The 11,566-nt window shown below is 36.1% G+C and overlaps 1 protein-coding gene across 1 annotated transcript; it reads right to left on the bottom strand.

Moving 5' to 3' along the window:
- Positions 1-8,485: 8,485 nt before the first annotated feature.
- Positions 8,486-10,857, bottom strand: LOC145069157 (uncharacterized). The gene is made up of 8 exons (XM_079016118.1): positions 10,829-10,857; positions 10,333-10,573; positions 10,024-10,206; positions 9,739-9,891; positions 9,427-9,636; positions 9,142-9,333; positions 8,957-9,037; positions 8,486-8,804 (listed from the first exon to the last, which is right to left on the bottom strand). The coding sequence occupies exons 2-7, from the start codon at positions 10,558-10,560 to the stop codon at positions 8,990-8,992; spliced, it is 1,014 nt and encodes a 337-aa protein (XP_078872244.1). The 5' UTR covers positions 10,561-10,573; positions 10,829-10,857; the 3' UTR covers positions 8,486-8,804; positions 8,957-8,989.
- Between the last annotated feature and the right edge of the window lie 709 nt (positions 10,858-11,566).

Here is an 11,566-nt window from a genome sequence, read left to right on the forward strand (position 1 = left end):
TTGATTTTGTACTAGATGAGTCGCATTGTGCATACTAACAATTCATGGATTGTACCATGAATATTGTTACGAGAAGTCCTTTGGTCTTGTACTAACTAAGTAGGTTCGTGAAGCACTTTTTTTGATATGTGAAGTGGGATTCAGTCCCTACTGGCACATATGGAAGTCTACGATAATGATACTTTCACTCATCATGAAGTGCTCGCCAATCTATAACTCAAAATAATAATGTGTTATCTCATTGGAGAATGCATCAAGCATTTTGAATAATTGTTCAACAATCCTTTTGAGAACAAATTGTATGTTGTTCGAAGGGCAGTCTTCCAAGAGAGGGAGTTGATTTCCAAAAGGGCTAGTGGGAGCCACATTGATCTTAATAAGATTCGAGAGTCAACCAATGAAGAGCCTAAAGTTGGACCAAGTATTCATTTCAAGGTTGAAAGAGCTATTGAGGAAACTGACATATTTCCACTTCTTCCTTATAGATATGATATGGGACGTCATACACCTAGTTATATAAGAGTTTGTATCGCCTAGCTAAATGAGTCACCGGTGTGGAGCAATCAGAGTATACCAACTATCAGAATCTATGGTAGGCCCTAAAGGCTACAATATGGAAGGAGAAAATTCAGTCCATGTATGTGAAAACTTGGTAGATCAAGCACGTGGCCTTAACCATTAGGTATAAGTGGATCTTCAAGAAGAGACAAGCATGGAAAGGAACAAACACATAATCAAACCAAGATAGGTTGTGATGGATTTGTAAGCTTGAGAAGTTATTTATGGACCGAAACAAGAATCTTGCAATTGGAATCTTTGTTTCAATGAGAAAATTTCAAAGAGTTTGATTTTCGACAAATAAACATGAGTCATATATATGTCAAAGCTAGTGGAAGTAATTGGAATCCTTTTTTCTATGATAAAGTTCATGGAGTTTGAACTTTGAGAAACATAGATAAACCATGTATATGTCAATGTTAGTGGGAGCATTGTAGTCACCCTTGTATTGTATATAGATAATCTACAATTCATATGAAACTATATTCTAAATTAGAAAGTGTAAAAACTTGGCTTGGTATCAAAATTGTTTCGTTATGATATACATGGTAAATACAGAACACATACATAATAAGGATCTATGGATATTGATCAAAGTGATTCATTTAATTAAGTAAAACTACATAGAATCTTGAGGAAACTCGACATACAGAACTCAAAAAGTAGTTTGAGCTTATTATGGCATGACATTAAGCGATGCTAATGTCCTATTTCTACTATTAAGCTAGAAGTTATGAGTCGTTTCTCGCATTCTTTTGCTATAGGTCGATCATATATGCCATGACATTTATCAGATTTGATGACTCGTTTGCTCTTAGCATGACAAGTTGGATTAGATCAATTTAGATAGAATCAACAAATCAATATCAAGGACATTCTTAAGCGCCCTAGGAGGATAAAGGAAATGAATTGGAATTCTAAATATTACGAATGGAATGGAATTTGACTGTTTCGAATGAAAATTTTAATCGTTTGGAAAAAATGGTTAAGCGGAATGGTCTTGGAATGGAATTGTAGTGAAACATTGGAATGGAACTGGAATTCTAAATATTACAAATGGAATGGAATTGGACTGTTTTTAATGAATATTTTGATTTTTTGGAAAATTTGGTTAAGTGGAATGGACTTGGAATGGAATTTTAATGAAACATTGGAATAGAATTGGAATTCTAAATGTTACAAATTGTAACACCAATCAAAACATGTCAACAATAATCACATGTGGTCATGTCAAACAAGTAATGTAATAAATTTACTATGTAGTTCATGGTAAATTCTAATATAACTATGAACTTTCATACATACTTTATGGTATAAATCAAAGTGCATGTTCATACAATTCAAAAAGATTTTAACAAAATATCAATCTAACTTCGTATGAAGAAAATATGATAAACTCTAAATATCTATAATGAGAAGAAATTAAAATATAATGGGAATTAGCTATTGAAATAAAAAAGAAAGTTATACTACCCACAAATACCTACGTGGGGATATAAAGAATGTCAAAAACGGGGCTCGTATGCAAAAGATATGATCTTCCGAAGATCTACCAGTCTGAGAATATGACATGTGGCAGAATCCCTAATCTTTTATAACTCATGACGTGAGCATGTATTCTCACAATGTGAGAGTGTTCCAGGATGCTCTCAAGGCTAGAATGCAGATGGCAAACCTACGGAGTGATAAGTTTAGGGCTGACGACGTGAGCATGTATTCTGACAATGTGAGATGTCAACCAGACACCTTTTGAAGCTAGAAAAGCAAATGGCAAGTCTACGAGGTGATGCCGCCAGGCCTCACGACGTGAGCATTGATTTCTAACGATGTGAGAGGGCCTTGGACAATCTATAAATAGCAAGTATGACCCTAACCCTCCTTGCGACAAAACCTCTTTCCTCTCTCTCGTTTACTGAAGGCATTCCTTGTGCTGAGCCTGACGATCATGAACTGCTGACCATTTCTAGTTAGATTCTATCAAATCATGCTGCTAAAGTGAGTTTCACAGCGCCACTTTTTAATGTTTTATGAGGAAAATGCATGCTAAATATTATATACAAGTTAATATTATGTTTATATGATAGTATGTTCATATCAACATAAATAGTTATATTAACTGGGATATAGTTGTTGCGTATCATTATATCTAGAATATATCTGATATTTTGAAATCATACAACTATCTTAAATTTGTTAGCATGTTGTTATCATAGATTTTACTAATATAGACCCAGAGTTATACTCACAAGTTCTATATACTGTGTATGTTATAGCCTCGAAGTTATACTCAGGAGTTCTATATACTATGTTTTGTTATAGACCCAGAGTTATACTCGGGAGTTCTATACATTATTTGTTAAGTATGTGATTAATATTGGTTTTATGTTAGTTAAAACCTGGTTTTACTTCACGTTATAACTGTTGTACTGCCTAAATATTATTTAGGACTAATGTTTAAAGCATAGTCTAGTAACTTAGGGTTTTAGACACGAATATGCTTTCACTGTTAAAGGTATAGGAACTCAACAAAGTCTACGTGGGCTATTTTATTCATCAACTAATATTGGAAATCTTAAGGGAAATCCTCTGACCTGTAACCGCTAATCCCTTGTGAATGAGGAAGTCGTGTATGAAACTCTACGGGTTGACAACCCCACTCGTTGTTGCTAGCTACAACCCAACATTTGGCAAGCGATGAACTATCATTTTATTTATTTTATTGTGATCCGACGTAGATGAAGCACGCGGTGTATTTATATTGGTGGAATCCTTCGTGGTACTCTGAGCAAAATATTTTATGGCATCAATGGTAGAATTCTTCGTGAAACCATTGGTGGGATCTTTTATTCAGAGGTCATGTATGTCATATATCGGCGATTATGGACTCATGGTAGAACAATTTAAAAACATTATATTTTGTCGATATACAAGTATTAATGTTAAGTATAAGTTTCCCAAAAAATTGTACTCTTTGTTCAAGGAATTTGTAGGTATTCTACTTATTTATTAAGTAAACAATTATACCTAGAATATGTACTCATATAGAATTGAAATACGATTTATACGTAGTAACCTGCCTTGATTTAGGTATATAGAGATTGTAGTTATATTACTTATTTAGTAAGTAAACCATTTTACCTAGGATAGATACTACATGTTGAAGACAAGTATGAATCATAAGGATACTTTTAAACTATGATTTATATTTTTGAAACATGGAAAAAGTACAACTTTACTAAGGGTGAAAACCTGTGAATTTGCCAACTTTATGTTGACGTATTTTCAAAACGCATGTCTTTTTAGGAACATGATAAACTGGAATGTTACTTTAACAGGGGAAGTTTTACTGTTATTCTTTCTGTTTATATGGAACATTTATATGTTAAGACGTGTACGATAATTCAGATACTATGTAATAATCATTAGGAAACAAGAATAATTTAACTTTCTATCATCAATAAAGGTATGTAGTTTATAAAATTCTTTTGTATTGTTCAGTGTATGTTATATAACTGTGATACAAAAATGAAGTTACATCCCCCGGTGTTTCTTTCGCCGGTTGGGGGTGTGACACAAATGGAATGGCATTGGATTGTATCATGACTAAAACATTGGAATAGAATTGGAATTCTAAAAAAAACATTAGGATAGATGGTAAAAGATTCCAGGGAACAAGTTTCTTACAAAAGATGTGGTAAAGTTAAACATTACACAACTAAATATGTATTACTACCGAAACATGTTTGAAAAGTTTAACATTATAGACTTAAATATGCAATAATGTAAAAAGATTCTAAAAGTTAAAGATGCCATTTAATGATGCCAAAATAGAAAAAAGAGTCCAAGATGCCAAAAGCTAATCCAGATCAAATGGATTGCTACAAGTGCTTCCCTACTTTCCATCCTACTTCTTTCTTATCTCATTTTTTTATAATTATTTCTGAAGGTTTCCGTGTCCTCCGTCCTACTACAACTTGAAATGTTGGTACTTCATATTGTACTTGAACTCTAGCTTGGCCTTGAACTAGCACTCCAACTTCTACTTCAGGTTGAACTTGAACTGGTACATTAGCTTGTACTTCAGCTTGAACTTAAACTGGCACTTCAGCATGTACTTCAAGTTGAAATTGTGTAACGCCCCGTTCCTAAGAGTACTTAATTGTGAGTTCCCGGGATTGAAGGGAAAGGTATTTTGGTCATCTTGTGGGAAAAGTGGAAAATGAGGGCCAAGTATGAAAATTTGGGGACTCGCCGAGTACGCCCAGCGTAAGGGCGTAAGTGGACGCGGGTGCAAGGTTGAGTACGCCCAGCGTACTCTCAGAGTTCTAAAACCCTAAAATTAGGGTCAGCCACTATATAAGGAACATGTTGGTTCATACCCTAGCCTCCATAAGCTCTCCCTTAACCTCAGAAACCCTGGATAGCCGTTCCACCTCCATTGTTGGGTGTGTTTGGCCTTGAAAAGCTTGTTTTGGCAAAGGAGAGGCTAGAAGAAGAAAGTGGAAGTTGTCAAAGAAGGAGTGGAGTGGCTGGAGCTTGTAGATCTGGAAAGATATCATCTTTTGGAGCTTATTTGAGGTATAAAGCTTCTTGCTTGACATCCATAATGTGTAGATCTATGTGTTGTGAAGCTTTGACACCATTCTTGTCCCAAAAGTCCTCATCTTGATACATGCTTTGAGTTTGCCGAGATTATCTGTCCTTTCAGACCTTTGGAGAGGTCTTGAGTGAGAAAAATGAGGTCCCAAGGGTTGTGGTTGTTCCATGTGTGAGATATGTAGGTCTTAATGGATTAAGACCTTGGATTAAGAGCTTTATGGACGTCCCAAGTGATAAAGTTTGAGACTTTATGAATCTTAGGCATATTTGGCCTAGGGATCTGAAGTTTGGGCTTAAGAGCTTAAGCCATTAAGAAGTTATGAGGACTTAATGAGTAGCGAAGTTACGCCCCGCGTAACATGGTAGTACGCCCCGCGTAGCGGTTCAGTGCCCGATCCTCAGTCGCGATTCAGCATGTACGCCCAGCGTACCAGGTAGGGTACGCCCAGCGTACTCCCTCTGTTGGGTTTTTCATTTTGGGCCTTGGGGATTGGGCTGTTATTTGGGCTGCTGGATTTTGGGCCGTGACTGGACATTATGGTTAGAGTATTATGGGCCCATTGGTTGTTATGGATCATGGGTCTAGGCCCATTTCGTGAGGTGGGCCCAATTTAGTAAATTGGGCCAATAGTGGGCTTTGCTTTGGACTTTTGGACTTTGGGCCATTGGTGGGCTTTGGAGCTTACCTAGTGTTGGACCGGGTTGAGTTAAGGGTAAAATGGTCAATTTACCCTTGGAGGAGTATTGTGCTTGGCCTAATGTTTATTTGTGCTTAGTTGGCTAGTTCGGGATTTTCGGTGAGTCGGTGATTCGAGAGTCTGCTTCTTCAGTTCAGAGTTTCGGCAGTGTGAGGTGAGTTATCCTCACTATATCAACAGGGTCTAAGGCACCAAGGCCGGCCCTTTATCGGATTGAGATCCAGGTATTTGTTGTTATGTTACTGCTTTGATATGTTTGCATCCTGGTAGCTAGGATGGTATATGTTAGAGACCTGGTTAAGGTCGGTATCCTGATATGTAGGGTGATGCTATGCTAGTGACCGGTTAGGTCGGTATCCTGGTTAGGATGATGATATGCTATGTGATCTGTTTGATCGGCTTGTTGACTGTGAATTGTTATATGATTGTATGTTTATGTGCACATGGTTGTTTGGACTGGAGATGGGTTGAGGCGGGTCCTACTTTGTGCTGTAGGCCAAGATACCCAGGGCGGACCGGTTGTTCCGAAGGCCCAGCGAGCGGTCCGGATAGGCTGTAGGCCCCAAGAGGGCGGACCAGACGTGCCGAGGCTCGGAGAGTGGACCAGACCGACTGAAGGCCCGGTGCGGGCGGACCAGTCATGATGTAGACTCAGAGAGTGGACCAGGTGGATTGAAGGTTCGGTGCGGGCGGACCAATCACACTGTAGACTCGATGTACATGGCTAGACTCGGAGGGTGGACCAGGTGGACTGTTGGCCGGTGCGGCGGACCAGTCTCGCAGTAGACCCGAAGTGCATGGTTGTTCTGTGTTCTGTTATGATATGTATGCTATTATGTTATGGGCCGGAAGGCACTATGATTTGGACCGGAAGGTCGTGGTCTGGAAGGGCGTATGTGTGGTTGGTATATTGGGGATATCTCACTAAGCTTTCGGGCTTACAGTTGTGGTTTAATGTTTTTCAGGTTCTTCAGGAGACCGTGGCAAGGCGAAGGCGTGATCGTACCGCTCCTCATGTTTATGTTGTGAATGTGATTCTGGGAATACTCTAAATAAATTATATTGAAAACCTTTTTGTAATAATTTAATGAAATCGGGTTGTTTTTGAAAAGCTTAAATTGGTTGTGATTTTTTGGTTGTTACAAATTGACTGGCACTTTAGTTTGTACTTCATTTGCACCTTGTACTTGTTTATCATCTTCATCTTGAAATTGTATATCATCTTTAGATTCAACTTCAAAAGAATCCACTTCACTGTTAGGTTCCATTTCAACATCACTGTCACTTTCCAAATCAACTTTATTTTCCAATTCACCCTTCAGTTTACATGTTTTTCAAGAATTGAAAACTTAATTCAACTTCACATATGTTAAGTTATGCCACATGTATATACCACACATATCATGTATTTGGCTTTCTACTTCTGTAATGGTGGATTTGATGAATCCTCAGTTTTTTTTTTAGTAATGATTTCTTATCTACTTATAATTAACAATGGACCCAAGTTTAAAGACTCTTGAGCAATTATGACTATGATTTAAAGATTTAATTTGGAATGGCTTTTTAGAGGACATCCAGGTAGCTTACAACCTAAAGGCACAACCTGTATTATGTTTATTGTTCTTACCTTTACAACATTTTACCATTAACCTCTAATTATCACTTTTTTCATACCATAAATCGTACCCATTCTTGACTGCATAGTTGGTAAGACATAACTTCAATTCTAATAGGCTAGAAAACTTCATACCTGCAACTAGCACAATTAGATCCTATTTTTGGTTCTCATCATGGACAGGGAACACAACCTCCTCATCTGTTCCATTGTTGGCTTCATCATCGTCACTTATACCACCTTAAAGTTTGTTTAAAAAAATTTCCCGATGGGTTTTGTCTAAAGCATATATCTCGTCATCACGTTCTTGTTCATATTTCGTAGTAACATAAATTTCTGATTCCTTGTCATCTTCTTCATCCAAGTTGTACTCTTTATCATTTGTTAACACCTCGTTATCAGCCCAATCAAGAATTGGTTCATTTTGTGGTCAATATACTCATCCAACTCACTCCCAGGGCTATAAATAGTTTCTACAAACTCCTAATAATAAGCATCATTGTCGAGTCTTCTAATATCCTCAGCCAAACTTTCCTTTTCTATTATAGTAATAGGTATTATCATAGTCTCCTTTGGTTAATTTGGTAAGCCACAAAAGAAATTCTTAATACGTAAGTCCACCAAAATCCACATCAAGAACAGTTTCTTTTACATGATCCAAGTATACCAACGACTTTAGCGCAAATATCCCCATGTGATGAAAATCTACAGGCGTACACATACTTGTATATCATTAGGATGCCATGTTAAAGTCCCAACTCGAACCTTCAATTGCAAGCCCTAATCTTCGATTTGCTGTATCGATTTCTCCCAAACTGTTAATCGAAATGCTTTTGGAGCAGACGAACCCCAATTAAGTGAGAAATGGGTGTAATAGCCATGTATGAATCCATGTTATTCGTTTTAATTGATCTTAATTGATGTAACTGGCTAGTGTTTGTCGGTAATAATGGGTATTTGTGAACATATGAAACAAGTTTGTTGGATAAATAAGTATAAAAAACAAATATTGCCATATGTGAACATACAGTATAGTTTAGTTATCTTAATAAGTCATTTTCCCTTGATCCTACTAGTTCTATCATTAGAATCATAAGTAATTGGGCAACCAATACAAAACATTTTTGACGAAAAAATGAAATTTTATTCGACACTTTTTTATTGGGTACTCATAAAAGCAAACGGAACATGGTGTAATGATGAAATAAATAATAATGAGGCTCTAATACATCTTAAGATAGTTGCTTTAGAAGTGTTCGGGATTAAACTTGCACACATTATATCACCCACTACACTTTGCTATTGCTCAAATATTGCTTCAAGAATTCTTCAACCTACCATTCACGAGTTTTAAATTAACAAAAAGACGAAAGAATTGTCATAAGAATTAAGATGTCCACTTTTAATTCTTGCCGTATCAGTGAAGTTGTTACGATTATTATGTAACATAAAAAGGGGAATGAATGATGTTGCAATCTTCACAAACCTGTCTCCGTGATTCTCTTTTTGTGCATGTTCTTTAACATATGTCATGAGCACGCGGTGGATAGTAACCATAACTTGACTTCTGAATTATAGAAACATAAGTAAATCGGTATCCCCTCTCTATCAATGATATATATTTATTGCATAAAAAACATAAAAAAAATGAAAAGGAGCTGCAGATAATACCTCCTCCTTCTGCTCACCATACTTATAAGCACATTTATAGGCTTTAATTCTCTTTGAATTAAGCTTTTCAAGTTCCCTATCCATGCTTCTGATGCTCTTTCTCACAAGTTCCAACTCAGCCTTGAGTCGGGTCACTTTAGTGGTACGTTCCTTTTGATCCCTCTTTATTTCGTCAATTTGGTTTAAGTTAATCTAATTGTATAAAAATATAGATGAAGTGAGTAGTAATATAATGAAAAATTGAACAAAAAAAGTTCTAATTCAGTTGAGGAATTAAAACTATACTTTAATACGATGCTGCCTCATTTGTTCTTCATAGAGTCGTCTTCTCGATCCTCCAACGTCATATCTTCTCCAATTATTACGAGGGTCAGGTTCTGTTGGTGCAGTGTATGTTTCTATTGTTTCTTTGAGATTTCTTATTTCGTGAAAGAATTTTTTTTCTGCTCCCCGGTTATTGTTTCCATGTTGGATCCTGTGTACAAGGCTCTCCATCTTCCAAAAGGAAGTAGAAAGAAACTATATGTCAAAATCAATATAACAACCTAAGGAAGATCAGCAATTTATGTTTATAAATTGTAATTTATCAGTATATACCACATCGTTAAGCTCTTGTGTACCATGGGTTGGCCTGTTACTCGATTTCATTGAAGAAAGAAGTTCTTCTTGAACCTGTTTCACATATTCCATGTCTATCCTCTCTTTCTTTAGCCGTTTATGGCATCGCTTTCTATCAGTACCAATATGAACCTACAAAATAAAAAATAAAATTGGCCACGAATCCACAGAAACCGAAAACTTCTCTAAAAAAATTCCATTTCATTTTGCTCAAGAATTTTGGAAAAGTCGAGAGGAAAAATGGTCAATGTAATCAACTCTTACAGGCGATTGAGGATCGTTTTCAGTCAAATGCAAGAAACCAGCTGTTCTTGGTATTGGTCTGATTGGTAAATGAGGCTTCACATCATCTACTGTAGCTCGTTCAAGGTACATGAGTGAACTTGATTTCCACTCTAACTCCTTGTAAATCCACATTAATTCGTAGTTCATTTGATGTTCATCTTTCTGCAAGCAGAGACGTGTGAGTTGTTTTTCCTAACTCATCCAAAGAAGAGCACGATATTTCTACTGTTGTCACTTTAAAGCAATACCCATCATTTCTAATGATCATTAATTTTAATCAACACTTACCTTCCGTAGATCTATTTCTTGAAGGATATGGTACATAGAAACACTCATCTGTTGATACAACTTGTGAGCCTCTTCTTTTTTTACTTCCTCCGGAGAAGGACAACTCTTGACCAAATAGAACCGAAGTTCGTTGGTCTTTGTATGTGAGATCATTTCCTTGACTTTTTCAATGGAATCTGACTTAACAATCAGGCCATATTCCTTTGGGTCTTCCATTTGGCCGTGCATCAATCAATATTTCCTGGAAACAGTAACAGTGTCAAGTAACATTTTTGCAAAATAGGTAGAAACAGATGAAGCAGAATCAGGATAAAAGATATTGTAGATCAAACGGGAGAAGCTTGATAAAAGTAAGTAATAACGATAAACATTTTTGCCTAGCTACTTGAGATAAGTTTTCTTTCATGAAAAAAGAACACATGATCATGAAAATGATGTTCGTGTTATGGCATTTCATGTTAGAAGAATAGGTTTTGAAAAGCAATAAACAACCAACCTCAACTGGAAGGCAATACTTGGTGATCAGAAAGATGAATATTCATAATGCTAAGTACACAGTATTTATAAATTAGGTTGGTTTAGTCGGTAGCACTTGCACCCCACGGCAAGAAAGTCAACTTATCTAAGGTCAATTGCAATCATTTTTATTCGTTCACTAAATTATGATAAACCTATTTTTTTTAATTTCTTCCTGGGTCAAAATGGTTAGCAGCTAGGACCCAAGTTCTTAATCCGATTCTCTAATTAAACATCCGTTTGTAAAAACAAAAGCATCTACTTATTAAAGGATCATTTATAAGAGTTACTTTGAACCTAACACTTATAATATAGTCTACACGATTTTCAAAATTAAGGCTATGTTTGAAGTATATAGCCAAAAGTTGGCTGTTCCATTTTCAAATTTCTTTAGTTTATTTTACCCACATTACTAATTGTTTGTTGAGTCCGCAACTATAGTGTAACATTCCGTTTAAAATAAAATAAATAAAATAAGTGAATAAATAAATAATAATCCCTAAAACCCTGAGATATATTTTATATATTATTTTATTTTAGCCCTAACTTCACGATAAAGTATCAGTGTTAGCCATAGGAGTTAAAAGTTATATTTTCTGGATGTTGGAGGTTAAACTGTATCATATGGACTTGTATTGAATAGTTTTTTGAAAGCAGGGGCTAAAGAGTAAAATAAGGGCTTAGTTTGAAAAGAATGGGGAATGAGGGACTGAAGTTG

This window comes from Lactuca serriola, chromosome 8, assembly GCF_051521515.1.
Source record: "Lactuca serriola cultivar US96UC23 chromosome 8, Lser_US96UC23_V15, whole genome shotgun sequence".
NCBI classification, from domain to species: domain Eukaryota; kingdom Viridiplantae; phylum Streptophyta; class Magnoliopsida; order Asterales; family Asteraceae; genus Lactuca; species Lactuca serriola.

Excerpts from the sequence above, each read along its gene's own strand:
- LOC145069157 (XM_079016118.1), bottom strand. The coding sequence starts at position 10,560 with ATGCACGGCCAAATGGAAGACCCAAAGGAATATGGCCTGATTGTTAAG. Across the intron at positions 9,892-10,023 it reads AAAACGATCCTCAATCGCCT|GTTCATATTGGTACTGATAG; the intron begins GTAAGAGTTGAT and ends TTTATTTTGTAG. Across the intron at positions 9,334-9,426 it reads TGAGGCAGCATCGTATTAAA|ATTAACTTAAACCAAATTGA; the intron begins GTATAGTTTTAA and ends TTATACAATTAG.